The sequence below is a fragment of the Callorhinus ursinus genome, unplaced genomic scaffold (genome assembly GCF_003265705.2).
Source record: "Callorhinus ursinus isolate GAN/ISIS: 27379988/994484 unplaced genomic scaffold, GSC_fseal_2.0 scaffold118, whole genome shotgun sequence".
NCBI lineage: Eukaryota > Metazoa > Chordata > Mammalia > Carnivora > Otariidae > Callorhinus > Callorhinus ursinus.
The window spans coordinates 35,768-62,016 of record NW_027397180.1 but is presented as its reverse complement, the minus strand read 5'-3'; the positions used below and the strand labels follow the sequence as shown (position 1 = coordinate 62,016).

General features: G+C 50.5%; 2 protein-coding genes and 1 pseudogene across 10 annotated transcripts in view; 1 reads left to right on the top strand and 2 right to left on the bottom strand.

Moving 5' to 3' along the window:
• SIRT3 (sirtuin 3) overlaps positions 1-19,838 on the top strand; it is a 21,070-nt gene extending 1,232 nt beyond the window's left edge. The window contains exons 2-9 of one of the 7 annotated variants that reach the window (XM_025862000.2): positions 1,423-1,500; positions 3,471-3,618; positions 4,628-4,819; positions 4,917-5,149; positions 7,345-7,445; positions 13,881-14,042; positions 17,550-17,759; positions 19,265-19,838. In XM_025862000.2, the coding sequence (XP_025717785.1) occupies positions 3,542-3,618; positions 4,628-4,819; positions 4,917-5,149; positions 7,345-7,445; positions 13,881-14,042; positions 17,550-17,759; positions 19,265-19,285 (996 nt within the window). In that variant the 5' untranslated portion in view covers positions 1,423-1,500; positions 3,471-3,541 and the 3' untranslated portion in view covers positions 19,286-19,838. Of the gene's footprint in view, positions 1-1,422; positions 1,501-3,470; positions 3,619-4,627; positions 4,820-4,916; positions 5,150-7,344; positions 7,446-13,880; positions 14,043-16,931; positions 17,760-19,264 lie in introns of those variants that run through there. The other 6 variants (XM_025861999.2, XM_073889806.1, XM_073889809.1 and 3 more) reach the window with 6 other exon arrangements.
• On the bottom strand, positions 6,196-6,749 carry LOC141371889 (ATP synthase F(0) complex subunit C2, mitochondrial pseudogene; annotated as a pseudogene).
• A 632-nt stretch (positions 19,839-20,470) lies between the features above and the next one.
• Positions 20,471-26,249, bottom strand: RIC8A (RIC8 guanine nucleotide exchange factor A). Of its 3 annotated transcripts, none has more exons than XM_025862019.2 (10): positions 26,050-26,247; positions 25,728-25,775; positions 25,050-25,637; positions 24,527-24,618; positions 23,826-23,976; positions 22,634-22,729; positions 22,404-22,548; positions 22,184-22,328; positions 21,662-21,781; positions 20,471-21,256 (listed from the first exon to the last, which is right to left on the bottom strand). In XM_025862019.2, the coding sequence occupies exons 1-10, from the start codon at positions 26,131-26,133 to the stop codon at positions 21,136-21,138; spliced, it is 1,590 nt and encodes a 529-aa protein (XP_025717804.1). In that variant the 5' UTR covers positions 26,134-26,247; the 3' UTR covers positions 20,471-21,135. The 3 variants fall into 3 exon arrangements, with proteins under 3 accessions (XP_025717804.1, XP_073745904.1, XP_073745903.1); XM_073889802.1 differs by lacking the exon at positions 20,471-21,256 and adding an exon at positions 21,287-21,466 and having other exon boundaries at positions 26,050-26,248; XM_073889803.1 differs by lacking the exon at positions 21,662-21,781 and having other exon boundaries at positions 26,050-26,249.

Sequence of the window (26,249 nt, the reverse complement as noted above, 5' to 3'; positions counted from 1 at the left end):
TCCATTGTCTGTCTCTGCGGGGAACTGAGGGTGCCCCCAACTCTCAGTTTGGGGGCGGGATCTGTAGGGTTCCATTCTATTGATGTTTCATAATGTATTTAATCATTCTCTTATTGAAATAGTTTGTAATCTTTAGTTATTACAAATGCTGAGGTATATTTTTGTACTCACTTTTTGGATAAACTCCTCGTAGTGGGACTCCTGGGTCTAAAGGTTGTGCAATTAATACTTCTACTAGCATATGTTCATACCCTTCCATGCAGTACGTGTACATTTTGGGATCTTTGCTGTTAACCTTAAAAATAAAACTTATTTTGCCAGCAAAATGGGTGTATTCAGGAATAGCAGAGAACTGCAATTCAAGACAAGAAAGCTAGGGCAAAACCATAGGCAAGTTGCAGAAACAGGACAGAAATGCTTTTATTATTTTTTTTAAGATTTTATTTATTTATTTATTTGTCAGAGAGAGAACACAAGCAGGGGGAGCGGCAGGCAGTGGGAGAGGGAGAAGCAGGCTCCCCGCTGAGCAGGGAGCCGGATGTGGGACTCGATCCGGGGACTCCAGGATCATGACCTAAGTGGAAGGCAGACGCTTAACCGACTGAGCCACCCAGGCGCCCCAAAAATGCTGTTTTAGAGAGGAAGGGGAGTGGGGCTTGGGAAGACTGTAATAAGCAAAAACCCCTTTGGAATAAACTGGGAACTGGAAGTATAGTGGCTTCTCGTTGGCTGAGTGTGCTCTCGTTTGCTGGGCTCTGACCATCTCTCATTGGCTGGGCTCTGCTCTCATTGGCTGGACTGTGCTCTCAGTGGCTGGGCTGTGACTAACTCTCATTGGCTGAGCTGTGCTCTCATTGGCTGGGCTCTGCTCTTATTGGCTGGGCTGTCCGAATGGGCGGAACCCCTCCTTCCCCCGCGGCGCAGTGAAGCCCGGGATTCTTCCCGCTGGGAATGCAGAGGGCTGCGAGGAGGGAGTGGTGGGCGGGAGAGCTCCCCCTGCTGGCCTCCACTGCGTGTTAGGTTTCCTTTATTGCGTTTCATTGCCTAGGAATTGAACATACATATGGGAATATCTTAAGACCCATAGTTGTTAAGAAACGTAACTTAAGGGGCGCCTGGGTGGCTCAGTCGGTTGAGCGGCTGCCTTCGGCTCGGGTCATGATCCCAGGGTCCTGGGGTCGAGGCCCGGGTCGGGCTGCCTGCTCAGTGGGGAGCCTGCATCTCCCTCTGCCTGCGGGTCGGCCTACTTATGCTCTTTTGTCAAATAAATAAAATCTTAAAAAAAAAAAGAAACGTAACTTAAATGTCCAATAATGGATTAATACTTAAGTAATGGTACCTCTCCTTGATGCCATCTTACACATGTACTAAAAGTATTGGTGAAGAGTTTAATAGATCCAAGGGATCTTTCCTTCATTCCAGAAACCTTTATTGCACTGACCAGTTGTCCCAGCAAATGAACTCAATTCTGACTCTACCTGCCTGAAGAGAGCACCACAGGTGAAGGACTCAGTTCCACAAGACAGCCCCCAGTTCAGACACCAGTCCAGGTTGTCTCCTGTGCTTCTGACAGACCAGCTACTGATCGGAGGTCCCCACGATCCCTTCCTCTGGTTCCATTCATTTGCTAGAGCAGCTCACAGAACTTGGAGACTGATTGACTTAGTAGATTAAGGGTGTATCACGAAGGACGTTAGAGGAAATGAATGAATGGCCAGAAGTAGAGATACATAGGGTGAGGTCTGCAAGGGTCCCTGGTCCCTTCTGCCTCATGGAGTTTGGGGCCCAGGGGCCTGGCACGTGGTTCACCAACCTGGAAGCCTTCTGACCCCCCCCTTCTTTTGAGTTTTTATGGAAACTCCAACCCTCTAATCACAGTTGATCCCCCTGGCACCCAGCCCCCATCCTTAGGGCCTTCCCAAAGTCCACTCATGAACATAAACCCAGCTGTGGGGGAGAGGGGCTGGTTAAACAGAACAAGACACCTGCTTCACCTTCGTGGCTCTGAGGGGAGTTCCGGAACTGCGGACAAGAGACGAACGGTGGTAACAAAAGATGTGCCCTTTGCTCTTAGAAATGCCAAGGGTTTGTGGATGAAGACCAAAAAACATATCACAATATCACAACTTCCCATTAATTCATTTTGTGTTTCTCATAATAACTTGCATGTAGGTGGAGCTCAGTAAATGTTTGGGTGAAGACTGTAGGGGAAGAGTTGTTCCAGATGCTGAGTGACTTGGGGCATTTAACAGCTGTGGCTGTAGCCAGAGCATCTTCTTCTCTTCCTGACCATCCGGCCAGTTTTCAGTAGAAAATTTCCTTTGGAGACTTATCAGCTTGCACTCAGAAGAACTGCTTGACGGGTGCTTTTTATACAAGTCTCTGATGCAGCAGAATTTCCTTCAGGGTCTGTGGGCATCTCTGCAGGAGTGTGGGGACGAGGGAGAAGCACTGTTTTCTCTGCTGTGTGTATTTCCTGTACTTTCTGCTGGGAAAGATCTACAGTTGTAGGTCTTCTTGAGCAAGACTGTAAGAATCGTTTCTTGCTCTTGGCATTGGCAGCTGAGGCTCAGGGGGTTTGAGTGACTTGATGAGACTGGTAGTGAGCTAGGGCTCTGACTCTCCTTTGGGCGCCCTTGGCCCTGCACGTATACCTTTCTTTGTCATGTTCTTCTTTCTCTTGTACATACCTTTCAGAAATCTGTTCTTTTGAAAACCAGGATGACGCTTTGTGTGGTGGGAGAGGCAACAACACAGAAGCAAGTGGACTGTGAGCAGCAAGCAGGTCCCTGACCCGAGGGTGGAGTGTGCGAGGTGGTGTGCAGGGTCACTGCAGGAAGGGAGGGGGTGTCAGCTTGCCTAAAAGGAACAGGGAATCAAACGAGGGCAAAGTGATTGCTCACTGGGGTTCAGCGTTGGCTTCACGAAGGAGGTGGCATTTGGTCCTGGCCTTGACTATGGGAGATTTGGACATGCTGAGGTGGAGAAAGGTCTTTTCAGGCAGAGGAAGCTGGGTTTAGGACATATACAAGAGCCAGGGAATCCTTTTGCTTGGCTGAAAGGGGGGATATGTAAGAGGGCAGGGTGGGGGTTGAAATTGTCACTGGGATGGGATATGCTGTGCTAGGGTGGGGAGCAGAGAGCTTCAGGGGAAACCTCACTGACAGTGTGTCCAGTGGGTGGGTCTGTGCAGAGAGTTTGCAGTGTTGGTTTTGTAAGGAGCAAAAGAACACAAAAGACAAAGAGCAAACAGGAGAGTGAGTTAGGGCCATACTTCTAGAAGATGCATACTCCTGAATTGTTCTAATGTGTATGACAATGTGCTTTTAGGGTGCTTACTTCTTGCCTGAATCACAAATGAGTAAAAGAAATGCTCTCAGTTTCCTGTTTTTATGTCTGTATTTATTTTAGATTCATCACTCATTTGAGGAGGTTGTCAGTTTCATTTGTTGAAACTCTTTTCCCATCAGGGTGGAGGAATCTCTATACTGAAGTCAGAGATGTCCTGGGGGAGGGTCATCAAGGGCCTTCTCCTGGAAGAATGGACATGGTGGCCACCAGTCTTTGGGGTGTGAAAAAGGCGCCCGGTGCAGTGGGGCTGGCAGTCCTGAACTCTGGGTGAGTTGTCAGCATGATATCAAGAGATGAAGAAGTCACGCAGCTTGGTTAGACGCCACGCAGGGGCCCTAACAGCAGATCGGTAAACCCAGGAACCCTTTCCAGGCCCATGTGAGGTGAAGCTGTAGCGCCGCATGCCTCCCACGGCTGCAGACTCACTTCAGTGGGGTGTTCAGTTAGTGCTCCAAGCTTTGTATTATTCATACTGCTTTTGTTTCTTCCTGTTGCTTTCCTGGGTGTTGAGTCATTTTCTAAGTCCTGAGGTCCTGCTGAAGCTTGTGACTTGTACATTGTGTTTTGCTTTTTTTTTTTCCTGTGGAAGACCATCTCATATCCCTAATACTTAGCCTTGTGAGTGTCTCGGCTCCTGGCTTCTGGGGGTGACTTGAGAAGCCTTCCAGTGCTTCACAGAGAGAGCATGAGCTGAGTCTACCCACTGCCTTGTCTTTTGGCTGTGGGATTCCTTTGGCTGCTGCATAGTATGAGCGGCTGTGAACATTGAAGATCAAGTTTCTGCGGCAGTGTGAATCTCAGGGCATGAATGTTTGTTTCTGGAATAGTCTCTAGAACCCACTTTTTCTCCTGATAGTATTTGGTGTGAAGTCTGAGACATTTGGCTTTCTTTAAATGTCACTGCCTGTTTGTCACATCCCAAGTATGCTACAGTGTATGTCTCTGCAGAGAGCCCACCCAGAGCCCCCGCAAAGCCCCCACACCTTTGGTGTGGACCCCGTTCTCTTACCACTGGCGCTGGGTAACAGGAATTAAGAGATGTTACATCCCTTGTTTGCACAGTTCCAACTGACCTGAATTTTTTGCTCCCAAATAAGTTTTGATTTCTGAGTTGAGACTTCTTTCTCTTGTAGCCCAATAGTCATCCATGATGAGAAGGGTGGTCATTTTGGGGGACAGGAGGGAAGTGTATGATCATTCTAAGTGGTGGGGGTGGTCAAGGGCTGGCATGAGCTTAACTGTCCCTGGTCACCTGGCCACTCTCCTTTTCTGTCAGCATTACAGGTGGAAGAAGACCCGTATCTTTTTCTGCTAGTGCCTCAAGCATCTTTGGAAGAGGAGGCAACAGTAAGAAGGAGAAGCTTTTTCTGCAGGATATAGCAGAGCTGATCCAAGCCAGAGCCTGCCGGAGGGTGGTGGTCATGGTGGGGGCCGGCATCAGCACGCCTAGCGGCATTCCGGACTTCAGGTGCCCTGCAGCGCCCAGCTCCTCCCTTGGCACCCTGGTCTGCCTCAGGGTCCTGCCCTCTTCCTCCAGGCTCAGAGCCTCTTGTTCCTTTTTGCAGGTCTCCCAGGAGTGGCCTCTACAGCAGCCTGCAGCAGTACGACCTCCCCTACCCTGAGGCCATTTTTGAGCTCACTTTCTTCTCTCACAACCCCAAGCCCTTTTTCACTTTGGCCAAGGAGCTGTACCTCAGGAGCTACAGGCCCAACGTCATACACTACTTCCTCCGACTGCTTCACGACAAGGGGCTGCTGCTGCGGCTCTACACACAGAACATCGACGGGCTCGAGAGAGGTGAGCCGTCCTCCTGTCGCACCTCCTCTTACGCAGGGAAGGCTTTGGGTGCCTGCGTCTAGGCTTCACCTTGTTCTCTGATTGCAAGCCAACTCCTCATGCCTTTGTCCCTGACAAAAAGCCCACTGTGTGTTTAAGAGTCACTGTTGGGATCTCATTGGTGGACTGTGAGTTTTGGATAGAACTAAAGTTGACATGGGGAGCTTCTAGTTTTGCTAATCTGATATGATGATGTCTTTTTTAAGAAATTTATTGTGAAATTTTTTGAGCGCATAAAAATAAAGAGAGGAAGTAATGAACCCTCATGCCCTCATCAGAGCCAGTCCTTACTTTATCTGTCTTCCTACCCCCCACCTTCTCTCTCACCCCCAGTTATTTTGAAGCAAATCCATGACATCATAAACTTAACCTATAAGTACTTCACTGGGTATCTCTAGAAGATAAAGACTTTTAAAACATAACTACGATGTCATTGTCACACAAAGAGATCACTGTTCATGCCTTAGTCTTATCAAACTCTTTGTATAATGATCTCCTGGCTGTCCCGATAGCGGTCACAACCAGTGATTCACAGATGGTAGTGACTGCCGACTGTGCATCTTAGCGCAGCATCTGCTGAGCCTTTCTCTCAGGGGCAGCGACACTGACTCTTAGTGAGCCAGCTGCAGCTCAGGCAGGCTGCAGATGTCTTGTGATTTGTAAAAAGGAGTCACTTGGACTCCAGGAAAATGATTCCTTGCTGGAAGGATTCTGCAGTTTGGAACCACTTAGGCAACAGTGGATGCCCCATGGGGATGATCTCTTCTGGAGTTGCAGCAAGACAGGCCTTGTGGGAAGGTGGGAGTGTCTGGCCATAGGCTTTAGCATGTGGAGATTTATGACAGTAATGGGAACAGTGGAAGCCACTTGCAGCTGGGACTGTCTGCCCATCCATAGCTCAGAAGCTGACAGTGGGAACAGGTAACTGTCATAAATAAGTTACCTATGTTTGTTTTTCTACACCTTTTTTTTTTTCTTAATACAGTATTTATTTGTCTTTCCTCTGTCAAACCCTGAGCCAACCACTTTCCCCAGGCTACCTGGGGAGGTAGAGGAAAAGGAACATATAGGGCAGACAAGACATGGGAGAAAAACCTATGGGATGTGGAGACGGCTCCTTCACATGGCGAAGATGAGAAAGGCCACCATCAAGCAAAAGAGCCCCATGGCCTCTGAGAGGGCAAAGCCCAGAATGGCATAGGAGAAGAGCAGTTACTTCAGAGAGGGATTCCTGGCATAACCAATGATGAGGCTCCCAAACAGTCCCAATTCCAGCCCCAGAGCCCGCCATCCCTACCGTGGCAGACCCAGCCCCAAGGCACTTGGCTGTCCTGTGGATGTCCCTTGAAATGGGCGCTGGCTCGGAAGCTGCAGCTAGGAATAAGTGAAATCAGGGGACGTGGGGCTGCCAAGCTGCCGAGGCTCTTTCTTGTCTGTCAGTGTTTCTGGTGGTTTTAGCACCGCTGCAGACAGTGATCGGCTCAACAGCTGACAGGTGCTCCTGACCAGGAAGCGGGGTGGAGACAAACTTTGCACAGGCAGACATTTTCAGGGGATGAGGGGCTGTGGCAGGAGAACTGCTCCTAGTGCAGAGAAGACGGGGGGGGGTCTACATTTTTTTTTGAAACTTACTGTCTTTATATAGTTTTTGTTTTTTTTTTTTTAAGATTTATGTATTTGAGAGGGGGAGAGTGAGAGCATGTGCCTGTGGGGGGAGGAGCAGAGGGAGAGAGAGACTCTCCAGCAGACCCTCCGCTGAGCATGGAGCCTGCCTGGGGGCTTGATCCCATGACCCTGAGATCATGACCTGAGCCTAAATCAAGAGTCAGATGCTCAGCTGACTGAGCCCCCCAGGTGCCCCTATATAGTTTTTTTGCTTTTACTTGGTATCTGTAGAATAGAAAATGTTTTCCTAGGTATCAGATGTAGTTTTATTTGAACTTACATCAAACTTGTTGACAGGCTTTATTTAACCATGATTTGGCTCCATCTGGGAGCCCTGATCCCTGTGCTTATTCTCGTCAGTGGGACATTATCTGTAGGTGGAGGAGGCAGGGACACCAGGCACTGAGGGCTGTGACTCCCTCTGGGGGCCTGCCAAGCTCAGAGCTCATGCTCTGGGAGCCAGCAGCACTTAGCTTTGGTTTGAATTTCAGTATCTGGCATCCCTGCCTCAAAGCTGGTGGAAGCTCATGGATCCTTTGCCTCTGCCACGTGCACTGTCTGCCGAAGGCCCTCTCCAGGGAAGGACATTTGGGTGAGTTGTCATGCTGCCACTTCTCTCCCTTCTGCACTTTGCAGTGGGAGTGATCTGGAAAAGTGGCATTTTATAAGCATCGTATTGGAAGGACAACAACAGTAATGGTATGAAACGTTTTTATTTTTAAGTTGGAAAAGTAATACACACTTGTAAAATATTAAGAAATATATAGGGGAAAATGTATCTCCCTTCAACCAGTTCTTATAGCCCACTTGTAACAGTTTGGTGTATAATGTTCCAAGCCTTAAAAAAACTGGCATATCTAAACATACATGTCCATATATGTGTACCTACACTACACAGAGTAACAATTTTTTTGGAATAGGATTATTAAAAATTTTTTAAATTTATTTGAGAGAGAGAAAGAGAGAGCATGGGGGGGGCAGAGGGAGAGGGAGAGAGAATCTCAAGCGGACTCTGAGTGCAGAGCCTGATGCAGGGCTCAATCCCCCACGACCCTGAGATCATGACCTGAGCTTGAAACCAAGAGTTGGACACTTAACCGACTGAGCCACCCAGGCGCCCCAGTAATAGGATGATTAAGTTTAATATTCTACAAACTGCTTTGTTACAGAACAAAATTGTATGGCTATCTTGTGTCAATAACTACAGCTCTGCTTACTGTTTTTAGTAACTGGAATATTAAATTTAGCCATTCACCTACTCTGGGATATTTTTTGATGTTTGTGATTTTTACTATCAGGAAGAATGCATCAATGACACTTGTGCTCGTACCCCTATGTACTTCTGGGGATAGTTCTGTAGGATGGGTTTCTTCAAGCAGAATAGGATAGACTGGAAAATCTTAAATAAAGATAAACTCTAAAATATTGAGGCATAGGACCCCATCTTTTATTTTTTAATGAGGTCAAATTCACATACTGTAAAATTAAACATTTTAAAGTGTACAATTCGTTGGCATTTAATATATTCACAGTGTTGTGCAACCACTACCTCTATCTGATTCCAGAACATTTTCATCACCCCAAAGGGAAACTCTGCACCCACTAACCGGTCAGCCCCCTCACATAACCCCTGGCAACCACTGGTCCTTTTACTGTCTCCATGGTTTTGCCTTTTCCAGAAGTTCAGAGTTGGATTCATACATATGCAGCCTTTTCAGACTGACTTCTTCACTTAGTCAGATGCCTTTAAGTTTCCTCCATGTCTTTTCATGGCTTCATAGATCACTTCTTTTTAGTGCTGAATAATATTCCCTTGTTTGGGTGGACCACAGTTATCCATTCATCTACTGAAGGTTATCTTGGTTGCTTCCATTTTTTGGCAATTATGAACAAAGCTGCTATAAACATCCACACGCAGGTTTTTGTGCGGACATGAGTTTTCAACGCCTTTGGTAAATACCGAGGAATGTGATTGCTGGATTATATGGTAAGAGCATGTTTAGTGCCTTCCAATGTTTAGTGGCTGCACTACTTTGCATTTCCATCAGCAATGAATAAGAGCAGCATTTGGTGTTGTCTGTGTTCTAGAATTCGGCTGTTCTGATAGGTGTGTAATGGTATTGTTTTGTTTTAATGTGCAGTTCCATGATGACATATGATGTGGAGTATATTTTCAAATGCTCATTTGCCACCTGTACATCTTCTTTGGTGAGCTGTCTATTCAGGTCTTTGGCCCATTTTTTAACTAGGTTGCTCATTTTCTTATTGAGTTTTAAGAATATTTTTGTGTATTATGGATAACAGTCCTTTCTTTATCAGATATCTTTTGTAAATATTTTCTCCTCATTTGCAAATATTGTCTTCTCATTTTCTTGACAGTGTCTTTCACGGAGCAGGGTTTTTAATTTTAATGAGGTCAAACGTATTTTTCTTTCAAGGATTGTGCCTTTGGTGTTACCTCTGAAAAGTCATTGCCAACTCCTGCCCTGGCCCTTTGTAATAGCAGCAGAAACAAGGGGTGAGGGCTGGTTGTTTAGGGGCCTACATTTGCTGGAGTTGAAAATTGAGAGTGGTATGGTCTTTCTTTTAGGTGAACTCATCGAGGATGCCAATGAGCTGGTTTGCCAAGTTAACTAAGTCTGGAGTGGACAAGGTTTCCCATAGGATGATGGTTCAGCTCATTAATACATGGAGTTAAAGGCCACCTGGGTGGATTTAGCATCTAAAGGAAGAATTTTCTTTGAAGACAATGTGGAGTCGAATGTGATAGTCATGAATAGGTTCATCAGGCTTCTCTGTGCAAGCCTGAATCTTGTTTTGATTAGCAGGCTTAGGAAAACGTACTGTAATTGCTTGATGTTGGCTTGCAGCCCTCTCGGGAGCTCCTGGCTGTGATCTAAAGCCGGTCCCCGTTGGCAGAGGGCTGGGAGAGACCGAAGAGGCGGCCACTCCAGGTTTGTAGGTGTCCATTTTAATCGTCAAGGGAACTGACATAACAAGGCTTGTCCTGGGCAGCAGCAGGATGGCTGGATCCCCACACCTGCCTTCAAATCTTAAAAATTTATAAAGAGGCCATAACTGGGCTCAGCCCCGTCTACTCTGCAGGTGTTCTCAACACCACACCACATCACCATCTCAAGGCTGTGTCCTTGGAGCAGCCTCTGGGATGGGAAAGACAAGGGGAACCCACATTCCAAGGACAGGGGATTGGAGTGAGGAGCCTCCAAGTGCTGGGGTCCAGGTCACAGGTCAACTGGTGGTCATATCTTTCTGATGACCTTCTCCAACACTCAGTGGAGCTTTCCAGCGAGTGTTCTAGCACCTTGCCAAAACTCAGGCATCTGTTTCTCTAAACCCCTTTCAGGATGCTCCCATTGGGCTGGTTTTATCCAGCGTTTGGCCTGACCCTCACCAGCAAGCATGGGGACCGATTGATATAAATCTGAGAAATCAGATGAGTAAGTTTGAATAACTGTGTTACATTCTTCAGCAAATTTATGGGGTCCTCAGTCACTTTAGGAAACTCTTTCTCAATGGCTCGAAATTCAGCCTTAGTCCAGGCAACATAAGCAATTTGACGTTCACTTGGACGCCCAGCAGAGTTATCTTTAGAGGGGTAGCTATTAATAGGTTTTCAGAAGGTGGGTGGGGAGAGGGTTTGGAGGTAAAGGGAAGCTCAGCCAAAGGGTTAGAATGAGTGGTGGGTACAGGGGAGGTGGGGACAGTGCTGAGGGAAGAGGGAAGTGGCCCCAGAGGCGGGCCTGGGCGCAAGGTGGCCCCACCTGTCTGGAGACGAAGGAGAGGGGGAGGGTAAGACTCAGAAGCTGCGCTGACTTTGAGTTGTTCGCCTCTTTGCAAAATACTGTTTCTAAATTAACAAATGAACTGAAGAGGCGAACAACCTTTGAATCCTAAAAAATGTTTGGAAGCCTCAAGGTACCAATTAAAATAAGCATCCAATTCAGTTTTGACAATTTTAGAGCCATGGCTGTCCGATTCAGTTGTGAGAAAAGCAAATTTGGGGAGATGGAAAGTTCCCCATAATGGCCGTTGAAGTTGTAAATTACTTTTGGTTGAGTCAGTCCACCTAGTTCCGAGTGCACATGAGGAGGGACCACAGTTTTGAAACATAGAACAGGCTGGGGTCCCAGAAGTGTGGGAAGGTAGGGGCAGGGGCGTCCTTAAAGCATTTTGATCACTAGGATCCCGTTTCCCAGAGGCTTTCCTCTAGAGGGAAGAAAACAATTTCTAAAGCAGCACAGTTCCAGTAGGAACAGGCTGGCTCTAGAAAGGAGTCAGACCAAAGGCCAAACGAGTACTCTGAGAAAGGACAAAGCCTTAAAAAGGTCTTGAATAAAGCCTGGAGAGCTGAAAACAGAGAGTGAAGCTCAAGTCCCAGAGAAAACTGACCCTCAAACCCCAGGGTCAGAGAGAAAGCTGCAAGCCCGACTGGGTCTGTGGGTACTGGCACCTGTTGGTTTGCTCACCAGCCTCAGAGTCTCTGGAGGTACCCCTGCATCCCCTTCTGACACCAAGTGATGTTTTCCTTAAAAATAAAACTGCCAGGGTGCCTGGGTGGCTCAGATGGTTAAGCGTCTGCCTTCAGCTCAGGTCATGATCCCAGGGTCCTGGGATCGAGTCCCGCATTGGGCTCCCTTCTAGGCGGGGAGCCTGCTTCTCCCTCTGCCTCTGCCTCTCTCTCTCTCTGTCTCTCTCTCTCTCTGACTCTCATGAATAAATAAACATTAAAAAGAAAGAAAACTGCCAGTTATTTTACCAGCAAAATGGGTTTATTCAGGAATAGTAGAAAAACGCAATTTGGGAGCAGCAAACTACAGCAAAACTAGGCAAGTCCAAACAACAAAGGAGAGGGACATTTGATGAAGAGGAGGGAGTTGGGAGGGGCTGGAGAAGCAGTTCAGGGGAATGATGGTGTCTCGCCAGCTGAATCGCTGGGGTGGTCAATTTGTTGAGGGTGGTACCTGCCTTGATGGTTCTTTCCTGTTGAGGGTTCTTCTGTTGGGTCTGTAGTTCACAATTCTTCGTGGGATTGATGGTGAGTGGTAGGGTTCCTTCCAACCTCCTGATCCCACATTAGCAACGTCTCCCTTTATTAATTTTCATAATGTCCAGCACCATTTGTTGAAGAGACGAGATTTGCTCCTTTGTCAAAGATCAGTTGACTGTGTTTGTGCGAGTCTACTTCTAGGCTCTCTGTTCTGTTCCACTGATATGTTCACCTGTTCCTACAGTAGTGCCACATCCTGATTCCTGTAGCTTTTTATAATAAGTCTTGAAATCGGGTAGGGTCAGTCTTGTTCTGGTCTTTTGCTTTCCACAGAAACTTTAGAATCAGTTTGTCACTACCTGTTCTCTGCATATTTTTAAACCTTTTCTCTTTGTCTTTGGAGTTTTGCACTTTTACTGTGGTCTATCTCCATATGGATTTCCTTTTGTTTACTTATTCTCCTTTAAATTTGTAGGGCTTTCCGAATCTGTGGTTTGAGATCTTTCATCATTGCTGGAAAAATCCTTGGCCCTTGCCTCTTAGATGTTGACTGCCTCTCCCACTCCCTCTCCTCCATTGCGGAGCTCCCCTTAAACTCCCATGAGACCTTCTTAGGCTCCCACGGGTGGGAGTTCCATCTTACTTCTCTGTGCTGTGTTCCGAATAATGTCTTTTGATCTGTTTTCCAGTTTATCAACCTTCTATTCTGTTGTACAGAATAAAGCTCTTCCACTGAGTGCTAATTTTTGTTACTTTTTGTTTGTTTGTTTGGAAAAGGTTTAATGAGATGCAAAACCTCAATCACAGTAGGCTCATTTCCAGATCTGAATTGCTTGCCCCATTTTTTTTTCCAGATTTTTATTTGAATTCTAGTTAGTTAATATATAGGGTAGTATTGGTCTCAGGAGTACAATTTAGTGATTCATCACCTATATACAACACCCAGTGCCCATCACAAGTGCCTTCCTAATTTTTGATACTTTTTATTACTGGAAGTTCTCGTTGGTTCTTTTTCAAATCCACTACATTATTTTTTATAGTTTTCTATCCCCATCAGATACTTTAAACCTGTCTTTTTTTTTTTTTTAAACACTAAACACAAATTGGCCTTAATCTGTATTTGATAGTCTCTCTTTGGTCCATTGTCTCTGCTGGTTCTGGCCAGGCTCAGCTCAGCTAAAACGAGGCCAGGAGGGTTTGTCTTAGAAAATGGTGTCCTCTTTCTTAGGCCCCCTCCTTTGAAACCCAGCCCAGCACATCAACACGGGCATCTTAGGGCGAAAGGATGATTTGTGTCTACCTCACCTTGGCCTGCAAGGAAGCGGTCTGTGGTAATGCTCCTTATAACTTCAGCCTGAATGTCTTCCAGGGCTAAGGCCACATAGTGATCACTTCAGCTAAAATCAGGGACAAATTTTATACTACTTTTCTCATTGAATTACGCCTAGTGTAGGCCAAATGCCGACAGAGTACCTCCTGAGGACTGTGTCATCTACTGAGTATTTCCTTAGCATCTGAATGTCTCTGAGAACCACCCCAGGTGCACAGCATGGTGTTACATGTGCTCTTCAGGGTCCGCTCTCAAGTACTCCAACCTGTCCCCAGTTGTAGGGTGCTATGTGAGACAAAATCGGCAAAATGTCAATAAATGCCAAAGCTGGGTTCATTATTCAGTTGTTGTGAATGAAAATTTCTTAGTAAGAGCAATCTTTTTTTTTTTTTTTAAGTTTTTACTTAAATCCCAGTCAGGAAACATACAGTGTTATATTAGTTTCAGGTGTCCAGTTCAGTGACTCACACTTCCATACGTCGCCTGGTGCTCATCACAGCAAGTGTAGTCCTCAGTCCCCAACGCCCCCCACCCCCTCCACTCTAGTAGCCGTAAGTTTGTTCTCCGCAGTTAAGAGTGTTTCTTGGTTTGCCTCTCTCTCTTTCTCTCTTTTCCCCCCAATATTAAGAGCCATGTTTAGAGTGTGTTGTGACATCGCCCTTGGCCCACTTTCTCTCTGTGTTATACAGGCCGACGTGGCAGTGGACAGGATCCCCCGCTGCCCAGTCTGCACTGGCGTTGTGAAGCCTGACATCGTCTTCTTTGGGGAGGCACTTCCCCAGAGATTCCTGATGCACGTGGTTGATTTCCCCATGGCAGATCTGCTGCTCATCCTCGGGACCTCCCTGGAGGTTTGTCAGCAGGTCCAGTGGTAGACTGAAGTGTGCGCGCGTGCACGTGTGTGTGTGTGTGTGTGTGTGTGTGTGTGTGTGTGTGTGTGGTGGGGGGAGGCTGGAAGGACAGGGCCGAGGAGGTGGGGCTGGTGGGGGTGGCACCAGGTGCTCTCGGAGCCTTCTGGCATCCTAGCTTCGGAAGACGAGCAGGTTCAACTGGTGAGGAAGCAGAGGTATTCCTGGCCTAGGGAGCGACAGTCTGGGCAGAATGGGGAAGAGGGAGGATGCTCAGCTTTGGAGGCACTGTGAATGTGGGTAGGGCACAGTGTGTGAGGGGAAGGGAGAAGGGAGGGGCATGGAGAGGTGGGGCAGGACAGACTTCCCAGGCCACATCACAGAGGCCGATTTTGTGCTGGCAGAAGTGATGGACTTGAAGGGGTTGAACCAGGGACATTGCTGGTACTCCTCGGGGTCACAGAGACTGTTGGGGAGTGGGGATTGAAGCAAGATGTCCAGGAGGCTGGTCCTCATGAAGGCAGGGCTGTGGGCACAGTCAGACCATGTGACTACGAGAGAGGGCAAGGAGAGGGGCCTGGGGACAGGAGAGCGTGTGGTCCGGCTCTGTGGGCGCTCAGGCCATTTGTTGGTTAGGAGGTATTTAGAGGGAGGTTGCCAAGCTCACATCTACACGTGTGTTTGAGGTGCCTGGGACACACCCGTGGACACACTCCAGAATCTGTTCTCCATCTGGACCTGAAGCTCAGGAACCTTGCAAAGGATATGACAAGAGCAACAAATGAGCCCCTGCAATGAGCTCGGCTTGGATGTAGGCACCAAGGGGCAGAAGGGCCAGAAAGGCCTGTGCTCAGAGCCCCTGTCAGCCACAGAGGCCTAGAGTTAAGTGTGTTTATTCAGCAAATGTGCCTCCTGTGTGCCGGTCCCTGTTCTAGGGCTTTGGACAGACACAGTAGGATGTTGTAAGCAAGTGACACAGTGTTAGGTGATGGCACAATAGGGGAGAAATAACAGGGGGGACAGGAAGGCTGGGAAGGGTTGTGGACTGGTTGTGATCTCAGCTTGTTGGTTTGCGTGGCCGTGTCAGGAAGGTGACACGTGTCAGCTGAGGGTGTGTGGCAGAGGACACTGCACAGTGGCCTGTGGCCACATGGAGTGAGTGGGCAGAGGGCCGCAGTGACAAGGTCTGACCTCCTGACCTCGCGTGTGTTGTGGTGGGGAGAGCTGGTAGAGACCTGGCAGGTGGCAGTCCAGGTGGCGATGGCGGGTGGCCAGGTAACGCTGCAGAGGGCGTCGGAGCCCAGGTGTGTGAAGGGACGGTGGGTGGGAGAATGTGGACTCCTGCAGGGCTCCGGGGTTGTGACCTGAGTGGCTGCAAAGATGGAGCTGGTTCCCTGAGACCGAGAAGCCTAGTGGGCACGTTGGGGGAACTCGGCCCCAGAGACACTGATGCGAGTGCTGTTTCAGGCTGTCCAGTGGATGCATGGCACAGGCGGGTGGATTTCCGCATCTGGAGTCCAGGCAGGAGCAGGGGTGGGACCTGGGGTGCCAGAGTGAGCAGACAGAAGAGCCCAGAATGTGGACAGACCTGTGATGCCCACACTGGGCCTGGAAGGAAGGGTAGATGTTGTGTGGCGGGGGTGGGCAGAGGGGCCAGGGGGCCGTGGTGGTCAGCGGTGAGTGGTGTGGAGTCTGGCAGCTGCCCTGTGCCAGCCACCAGCAGTGGACACTGGGGCCACCAGTCCTCTTTATTTCTTTAAAGTGAAATGAAAATAGCCTTTTTCTCTGATTATAGAAGTACCATATGCTCACACATTATATAAAGAAGAGACTGAAGTAAAGAATCCCTTCAAGTGTTTTGCTGTGTCCTCACAGGCTGCACAGATGTGGTGATCTTCCACCAGAGCTGGGGAAGCACTGTGCACAGAGACCTACCTGGTTAGCGCCCACAGTCTCCCTGACAAACATGGATACTCGGTCCCTGCCGGGACCTCCAAAGCACAGTGCTTGTCTATAAGCACTGAGTAATCTGTGGTGTTGCTCAGACTTTACCTCATAATGCTGTGTGGGAGAAATATTAATGCACTTGGTTATGGATCACCCCTCCGGATCCCACTGAGAGGTGACATATATCAACCATAGCGTGTTTTCTGAAATCTGAAATATTCTGAATTCTGGAACACACCCAGCCCCAAGAGTTTTAGGATGACGATGTACAATAATTTATTTAAGCAACTTTCTATTGATGGACAACAAAAATAAATAGTATATAGATTTTATATTCAGAATAATGGTGTAGTGAATAATCATGTGTATACATGTTTGCACATTCATGTGAGTACTTCAATAAATATTGAGAAGTTACTTCCCAGAAAGATATACTAATACACTACCACCAACCCTGTATGAGTGGCCATTTCCTCACCAACACCAAACATTACCTGTCTTTAAGGTTTTTTTTTTTTTTTTCCTATCTTTAGGTTTTTATCCATCTGATTGGTTAGAAATAAATGTGTGTGTGAGAGAGAAAGAGAAAGAGAGGAGAAGGGGATCTAACATTTCTGTAATAAAGAGTGAAGTTCACCTTTTCATGTTTATTAACAATTGTGTTCTCTTTGGATTACATATTTATATCTTGCTCATTTTTCATTGGGTTATTTTCTTAGTCTATTTATAAATTAGCAATATAAATCCATAAATTATATAAAGTGCTTATAAATTAGCTTAGCAACTAGAAATATAAACTGAAACATGTTGTAAATATGTTTGCAGTTTATGGTAATGAGGTTTAAAAAATTATTTTTTCTACGGCATATTTTTATAGATAATAATGTGATAGCATTATGTATTCAAACCTAGCATGACTTTCCTTTGTCTTATCTGACTTATCAGGCCTAAAAAGTCCTTCCCTACCTTTACTTGTGAAACTTAAATTTTCCTCAAGAACTGTTTTGTGTACATTTGAAATTTTTTCAGCGAAAGCAGGAATTGAGTATTTTCCTACCAGATAATGAGCCAGTCTCAGTACCATTTATTAATCTATTTCTTATATTATTACTCCTGAATGGAAATTCCACTTGGGAGCTGGATGAAGAAGCCCCAAGGCACCGAGTTAGGACTCCCTGGAGGTCTGGATGGTGGAGCCTGTGGAGAGGTGGGGCCTCCACCCCTGTGGGCAGCCCAGGAGCCCTCTGTGCGCCCAGGCCCTTTCTCCCAGGGAGCGAGAGCAGACAGGCGAGATGCTGCTGGGCGGGGAGACCTGCAGAAGCCAAGACGTGCAGGAAGCAGGAAGACGTGGACCAGAGGGAGGCTCAGGAAGGGAGGAACCCAGGCATTGAAACCGAGCAGACCGCATGACTGGAAGAAATGAAAGAGCGGTGTGTTTTCCCTGTATCCAAGGCCTCACCATCAGTCTGAGCTGCCCTTTCAAAGTCTCAGGCTGTGGCATGAAGTGTCCTGAGGGGCTTGGAGGGTGGGCACTGTGCTCCTCACATCTGGGCAATTTTTCAGGTAGAACCTTTTGCCAGCTTGTCTGAAGCCGTGCAGAGCTCAGTGCCCCGACTGCTCATCAACCGGGACTTGGTGGGGCCCTTTGCTTGGCGTCCTCGCAACAGGGATGTGGTCCAGCTGGGGGATGTGGTTCACGGCGTGGAGAGGCTGGTGGAGCTTCTGGGCTGGACAGAAGAGTTGCAGGACCTCATCCAGCAGGAAACGGAAAAGGTACAGACTGTCAAGCAGGGTCCTCTGAAGGGCTGTCTTCCTCACTGCTCTGGGGTCTGGGTCCACCTGATGTGGAGTCCTGGCTGGCTGAAAAGTGACAAAAGTAGCTAATATTGGCTGTTAATCCTGTGCCACCACTGTCTGGGGCCTTCTGTGTGCTTATGAATCAGGCGTTGTGACTCACATTATCTCCGTGTGGGAGATGGAAGACAGGGACTCCAGGTGCCTGCTCTCTAGACGTAGAGCTGTGACTGGGTCCAGGCCGACTGGGCTGCTCTCACTGAAGCCTTGCCTTTCGTCTCCTAAAGAAAGCAGCACAAACAGCTCCAGGCTGAGGTGTGGTTCTGAGATGAACTTTGAGGAGCTGAACTTCTGTGTGCTGCTGGTGTGGGATGAAGCCCAACCTGGGGATGCTTTTAGGAGATGATCAGCACGAGTGCCATTGGCCTATGACAATCTGCTGAGGTAGAAAGCCAAAGACCCTTGGTGCTCTCGAGGTTTCAAACCTGTTCCCAAGTGAAGTTTCCCGTAAGAATCAGCATGGGTGGCCCTGGTGTAAGTGGTTATTTTCTAAAGGAGGCAGCATTAAGCATTTGAAGTCCAGTCGTCTCAAAGAGGATCATGTGACACTGCCCAAAGGGGATGGGGCAGAGAGGTCTTGGGAAAGCCTCGCCCTTTGGCTGTGAGTCCCTCAGGACTCAGGACCGTGGGGCGGGCCTTTCCCCTCACCTCCACTGGCCAAAGCCCCCAGCCTCTGGCTGCAGCCTGGTTTCTTACCAAGTTGAACTAAAGAAAGAAGAATACGAGGCGTATTAGTAAGGCCAGGAGGCTTCGTGCTTACTGTTTCCACACATTTTAGACATTGTGGCCAGTTTTTTCTAGCTGTCCGTTCCAGAGTTTAGCTCTAATGGCTAAGATGTAGGCTGGTATCACTCCTTAACTCATTATAAATGTCAAAGTTATGTTGCTGGGTCATTTTATGGAAGTAGAGAAGGCAGGTAGCACCCAAGCCTATACTTTGCACCAGGTGCCTTGGTCAGATCCACCTGGCAGCTTCCTGGCCCTGATGTCCTATTTCCATGCAACAAGACTGAGTCATGTGACCCCCAGGGATTTTTTGGAAGTAGTCCTACAGGATTTGACCTGTGTGATTTTACAGTCTGACGGAAATTTATATAAAGTGGGTTCTGGTTTTAGGGGTTTATATATATAATAAAAAGTTGCTATCCAAGAGTAAATATTGAGGGATAAGCTGCAGTCCAGCTTGGGGTTACTTTCCCAAATAGTGCCTATTTTTGAGCATGTGAGCTTCAGCACATCTCACCTGGTTACTTAAATGGAGCTTTCTGGTTAGCCACCCAGTTTTGCCCAGTCCTGCTGGGCATCGTGTTCCTTTGGCTCAACAGCAGCATCTGCAGAAGCAGAAAAGCTTTTGTTTAATGAAATAGTTTGAACCCAGGCCCTGAGAGCTGTGGGACTGATTGCCTTCTTCCTCCGTGTTCCAGCTTGACAGACGGGACAGATAAAGAGTGATGGCTGCTTCCCCCCCCAGCCTACCCCCCCGGACCAGAAATGGTTCCGAGGAGTCACTGCCCACCTCTGAGAAGTTTTGGCTGAACCAGAACCCGTGGCCCGAGGAAAAGTGAGAGGCTGCCTGGGCCCTGAGTTCTGTGCCGACGGGTCATGTCAGGCTTACACTGCAGGCCATCCCGGTCCCGGGCACCAAGCTGCCCAGCGCCTTTCTGCTGTTTGACTCTTCAGTCTGCTGAAGCTCTGGATGCCGAACAAAAGCTTTCTCCTGACAGTGACCCTCTGGAACTCCAGCAGACCAACGGGAAGCCCAGACTGGATCTGCTCTGTGTCTGGGTCTCCATCTGAAGGGCAGGCTCCCCATCTGCCTGTCTGTTAGAAAAACCGTGTTGGGCGGAGTGGCCACAGCCATTCCCAAGGCATGGTCCTGGGTCCCACGTAACAGGATAGGGTCCTGTAGCATGTTGGCCTCCTTAGTAGGATTATTTTTCATTAGAGAAACTTTGTTCTTCATTTCTGGCATGAAATAAACTCTTTGGTCTCCTCAAAGGGAATGTGGGTGTTGACAATGAATATGGAAAGGGGACCTTGGATGTGCATGGACATTCCCCCCCACTGGAATAACCTAAGGATGGAGAACATGCCCCTGGATTCACCCTGGAGAGGGGCCTAGTGCCGTTTCCCACGGAGCCCCAGCACCCCTCACTGAAGGGCATCATCCCCTTTTCACTCTACCCTTAATGCCTCTCGCCTCAACCTCTCCCCCAGAAAGTCCTCTGCTTGGGCAGCTCTCTAACCAGCCCCGTGCCCACTCTCCCCCTACAGGCCTTCCCAGTAATGCCCCCAGGATTAACCTCTATGTTGTGGAAGGCATTACTCATTTAGAAACCTTGGCTGGCCTCTAGCCCACCCTGTACTCAACCCATACTTCCCGTGCCTACACAGGCCCTTTCTGCTGGGGTTGCTCCAAGGCCCAGCTTGGACAGCACCACCCAGGCACACCTTCCTGATCCCTGGCTCCTACCCTGTGTGTGGTCCCTCCTTCCAGGCATTGTTTCCCCACCCGTGGCACAATTAACAGACTCCTGAGAGGGGCCTCCTCAAGAACAGAAGACATGACTAATGATCTAGGGAAAGGGCCGAATTCTGAAAAGAATGAAATTAATCCCCCATACACACGCTTTTGCTTCAAACTCTTTATTCCAAGATGATGTTTTTGTGATGCTTTGTGGCATGTGACAGAAATCCAGACTTAGGGCTTTAAGAGGTGCACTTCCCTTCATATGTTTATGGTCAGGATTCCACTGTCACCACCAGTGAGAGCTTGGGTGCTGTGGATACTACAGCAGACAGCTTAGCGAGGACCAAGGAGGCGTACGAGGCTACCAGTCCTGAGCTCAGTGGGGACAGAAACAGCACAGCATACCTTGGAAGTATGTTTCTGACACTAGTATACACAGTTCTAGCAAGTTCTTTTCCCGTGAACTGCAGCGCTTGCTTGACATGGAAGCTCTGGGCATGCATGCCAGACCTAGAAAATGCTTGTGTGTGCCCGCGCTCAGCCTCTGCCCCAGGCATCAGCCTCTGCATACATCCTCTTGGCACACACATGAGAACTACTTCATCTGTGGAAATCAAGGCTGAGTTCCCAGAGCTGCAGCAGGACAAGGCCCTCACAGTCCTAAAGATAAGAAATTGGACCAGAGACAAATCATTAACAGAATTTTGAAGTAAAGAGAAAGGGTCTCTGAGCTGGAGAGAGGGACATGGCTTCCCCGGGTCACAGTCCCAAGGACATCTCTGGAAGCAGCACCAGTTCTGAAGGGGGAACAGAAGACTGCTGTCCTCAGTCGGGGTCTGAGTCGGGTTCCGAGGAGAGCTGCCCCTCCATGGTCTCACAAATGGCATCCTGCAGGGATGTCAGCTGACCCCGGGGACTCATCCCCATGGGCTGGATGACTCTGTGCCTGTGAGGGAAAAGCATGGTGCGGCTGGGGAAGGGGCCTGACGGGGGCGGGGGGGGGGGGGGGGGGCGGTGGCAGAAGTCCTGTTCAACCTCGACTACTTCCTTGTGCTCCACTAAGTTGTTCCTGTTTCCTGGGGAATCCCAACTGCTATCCGGTGGCTCTGGGACGTTGTGCAGACTCTTAATTTCTCTAGATCTCGATTTTCATCGTCTGCGCAACAAACATAATATCAATCTCAAGTCTAATCCCTTCCTGGGGCGTTTCCTTTGTCTCAAACCTTAGGAATGCAGCCTGGCCTAAGCCTGGCTCTGACCTCACCTCCTGGGGCCCACCAGACTGCACACAGGCCGGGGGTCCTGCCCTCCCTTCTCCCAGCCGTGGGCCCCTCCTCGCCACACCACGTACCTGGAGAGCTTGTCAAACATGTTCACCAGCTTCATGGCCTCATGCTCTTTCTGCTCCTCCGTCATGCCCTCCGTGGGGTTGGGCGGCTTCTCCTCCACCCTCCCGGTCACTGGGTTTATGCTGCTTCCCAGGGGAGGGGGTGTAGGGGATGCATCAGTGACTCTCTAGGACAGGAGGCCGCTGCACGCGGTGGGTGGAGTCCCACACGTCCTGCCTGGCCTGACGAGCCCACTCTCCGGGGGCGGGGCACGAAGCAGGGCAGCTGCAGGAGGCCTCCCTCCAGGGGCGGTGAACCAGCTCCTGCCACCTGGAACTCCTGGTCCCCCAACTGCCTGGCCCCCTTCAGTCCATGTTCTCAACAGAACACCCTGACATCAGCATGTATCGCTCACGGGACCAGTGCCCGACTCCCAAAGTCCTACCCGTCTTGTCGTCCTGTGTCCCACCCACCCCGAGGGTCCATATGGCTGTGGGACCAGGGACCAGGCTGAGTGAGGGAGCCGAGGGGGTAGGGGCACACACCTGGCCTTGGCTTCCTTGTACTCATCGGTGTCTGTGTCCTCGTCCTCCGAATACTGGCCCTCAGGCCGGCCCCCCGCCATGAGGCCCCTGGCAGCCAGGAGGCCGGCGGCATTCCCGTAGCCCGTGTACTTGATGAATCGGGGCACTGAGGGGCAGGGCAGAGGTCAGTGTGCGAAGGTGGCTGGGAGGGACAGGCGTGGGGCTGGATCCCAGCACTCACCATTCTCAGAGCACAGGACAAAAAGGAACTCAGCGGCCACTCTCTTCACATCAGTGTCCAGGTGTGTCATGAGGCGAACGAGCTTGTTCCTCAACAACTCCCCAACCTCGGGCCGGGTCCTCACGTCCCGCAGTGGGGGCAGCACCTGGGGAGGCAGCCGTCCCTCAGCCTGGGCCCGAAGTGGCTGGGGTCTGTGAGCAGGGCCCTACCCCAGCCCCTCTGCCCCATACCTGGGACTTCAGGAACTTCCTGGCAGGGCGGTGCATGCGGGCACACTCTGTCAGCACGCTCAGCACGGGGGCCACGCTCTCTTTCAGCCTGTGCGTCTGCAGAAAAGCCTCTGTCACCGGGGCTGTGCCTCCACCTGACCTGAGACTGGGGGTGGGGTGGAGGGCGGCCTACACACACACACACACACCAGATGGTCCTGGTAGGAGGCTCTCAGGAAGAAGCCTTGCCACAGTTAGTCAGCTGAGGGGCCAAGAGTGGGCAGTGGGTGTCTGTGTGAGCTTCAAGAGGGCCGCAGAAGGAACTTAACTTAGGAGGGTTCGCATGTGCTCTGCGACGTGGGGCAAATAACTCATCTACTCTGACTTCCTCACTTATATACCAAAGTCGTGGAGAAAATACAGGGTGTTCATAGCCATTAGCACACCAAGAGTACGTGACCTGTCCTCCAAAAATAGTGGCCAAAACACAAGAAAAATCCCTACTCTGTGGGCTTCATGGACCCAGACAGCAAAGAACTCCTTTTCCTCCCTGGCCTCCCCCCACTTACCTCCCAGGACCCCAACCCTAGCAGCAGTAGTGGTAAGGACAGACAATCGCAGATATGATGTCCAACGCAGGAGACCCAGCTCCCAGCATACGTGAGCAATGTGGATTCCCAAGGGGTCCACCTAATCTCACTCCACCCCGATCTGCAGCCTGCGTAACGTCCGCGAGCTCCCAGAGGAGCCGTTAGAGGGCTGGCCCGCCAATGTCCTGTGTGCAGGCACAGGAATCAGGTAGCCTCTGGCTCAAGATGCCTGTGGGTCCCCTCGGATGCCAAGAGACAACTGATGCTCGTTCCCAAGGGCTGTGTGTACACAGCAACACTGAGAGTCTAAAGACACAAGCACGGACTCAAGACAGATCCCCAAAGAGCTCTGAAAAGTCAGTGCTTTGTTTGACTTTGAAAACGCCTTATGGTAACCAGCAAAACTAAAACCTTCAAGTGTGTGTGTGAGAGGATCCACATGTTTCTCAGGGAGGAATCTGGTTTTCTGCAAGCTGGACCACAGAGCAGCTGGAGAAATCGCCCGAATCACACTTCCAGGCTGATGTCCGCTTACCAGTGTGGACTGTAAAAAAGCAGTGCCCACGGCTGCTTGGGAAAGTCAGAGCCACCGAGGAGCCCACACGTCAGGTCCCTCTGCCCACCTGGTGCAGACGCTTCTCCAGGAAGCTGAGAAGGACATGAATCACATCCATGTTTGCTCCAAGGAACTCCAAGGAGCCTTTGCGTGGCTCCAGGGTAAGGAGGACGTCCAGACACTTGAGGGGCAAGTTTCCCAGGAGGTTCACAGTGTGGCTGAGAACAGATGGGGAGGAGGGCTTGATAAGTCGGATCCCCTAACATAGGTACAACCCTCGGTGTCCCCCGCAGAGGCCACACATGACATGGACTAGGGTCTGGGGGCTTGACGACAGGAACCAGAGGCCAGAGCTGAGGGTGGGACCGACCTTGGAGGTGTTTCCACTTAATGGGGTGAGTTCCTAAGGACGGGGGCACTGTCTGCAGATGCCCTCCCTGCCAGGCTCTGTCTGGGTTGAACCACCACAATCTCTGGAAAACCAGAACGTGCCCAGGCACAGGTCACTGAGACAGAGATGAGTAAGCACATCACCCTGTAAACACCACATTATTCGTTACTACCCCAGTTGGAGAGACATTCCCATTCTCAGATCCACACCTCTTGTCCTAGCCACGTACTGACGTACTATAGAAACACACTGACGTCCAGTCCCACCTAGATAAGTGAAGACTCTCTAGGGTGGAGCCCAGCCCACACCCAGGGCTGGGAACCACTCTCCAGACAACTGAGCACACTTCCCTTCCACCTAACAGGCCCCACCCTCACCCGTGGAACTCCTCTGTGCGGTCTCCAGCAGCAGCAACCATCACACAGTGCCGCAGGATGGTCCCCAGGTGCCGATAAAGGGAAGCATCTTCCTGACCAAAAAGAAAGGGATCCCTGTGAGAGGAAGCCCCACTCCGGGATCGTGTGCACGGACCACGCATCTCCTCCACTGCCTCCACACCTAGCCCCTTGGCCTCTCCTCCATACCCTCGAGAGCATTTCCTTGACCAAGACCGTCACCAGGTCCTCTTGGGATGAAGTCACAGTGTCCTCTAGCCCCATGCACCAAACAGTCCTCCCGCCAGGCTGCAAGAGCCAGATACGGCCTCCACCTCTCTTAGAAACATTCTTTGAGGCTCCCTGCCCAAAATGTGCATCTCCTCGCCTCCTCCTGATAGGCTGAGAGCTCTGCCTGTCCTCTCCCCATCTCATACCCAGAAACTTGCAGGTACCCTACAGGCAGACAGATGCAGGAAACATCCACACCATTAAGCCCTACCCGTGGGCTCAGGTCGGTCCTCACCTCGTCCACCTCTCTCTTGATGGAATCGAAGGTGATGTTGAAGAGCACTTTGAGGATCTCCATGGCCCGCTCAGTCTCCTGGGGAGGAAGGAGCTCAGGCGGGTTCTCTTCGGGGGTCATTCCCAGTGTCAGCTCCAGCGCATCAGTCAGCAGGTGCACTCCCCGCAATTCCTGAAACAGCTGCTGGCGCACGTCGGTGCGAAGTGCCGTTAGCAAGAAGAGGAGGCGCAAATCAAAGAACTGGATGTCGTGTGGGAAGCTGCTCTTGTGATATAGCCCCACGCGCTCTGCGAGCCTCACCACCAGGCGGGCCTCTGCTGCCAGCACCTGTGCCACCGGGCTGCTGAGCACGAGGTTGCAAAGGCACTTAAGGGACTCGAGTACAACGTCCATGTCCAGAGGCTCCGGGGCCGACTGCTCGAAGGCGATGCCAGCATAGCGGGCAAGTGCCTGCAGGCTCTGGCGGCCGGTGAAAGGGTCCAGGCAGCTCCGGTCCCTGGACAGGATGCGGATGCTTTGCAGCCAGGTGACGCGGCGGGAGGGTGGCAAGCCCTGCTCCAGGACCGAGACCAGCAGCTCCGCCAGTCTCTGTGGGCAGGGAGGAGAAGAGCGGCTCCACCAGGCCCCCTTGCCCGGGGCCACCCATGCCTGCCCCTTTACCCCTCGGTCAGCACCCACCTTCCTGTCCTCCTGCTGGGCATCATCAAACGTGAAGCTCTGGGAGTTCTGCAGAGAGACCCAGAGGCTCAGGGGGCTCCGTGGGTGGGGTCCCGAGTCCACAGGCCCCCTCTGAGCAGATGGCGCTCCACCCCCGCCCCTGAGTGTGTGCACGCAGACTCTCTCGCCCGAGCAACGCCTCACGGACTCGGCGCCCCTCGCGCTGCGCTCGCACCGCCCGCAGGCCCCTTGCCGCACACACCATCTCAGGACCGGCCACAACGCGCGCCCCACCCTGCCCCACCTCTTCCGTGCATGTACCACGATCACGGCTCTCGCTCACCTCTCGGTTGTACGTGCGCAGAGCCTCCATAATCACGTCCTCCTCTCCCGCCTCCACAGCATCCGCAACCACCCGGGGCTCCATGACGCCCCCGGGCTCCCGCGCCGAGCAGGCGGGAGGGGCTTCGCTTCCCGGCTCCGGGCGGAGTCCAGCCGCTCCGCCCTGCGTCGGCGCGCGGGGGAAGCCGGGACTGGGTGCGC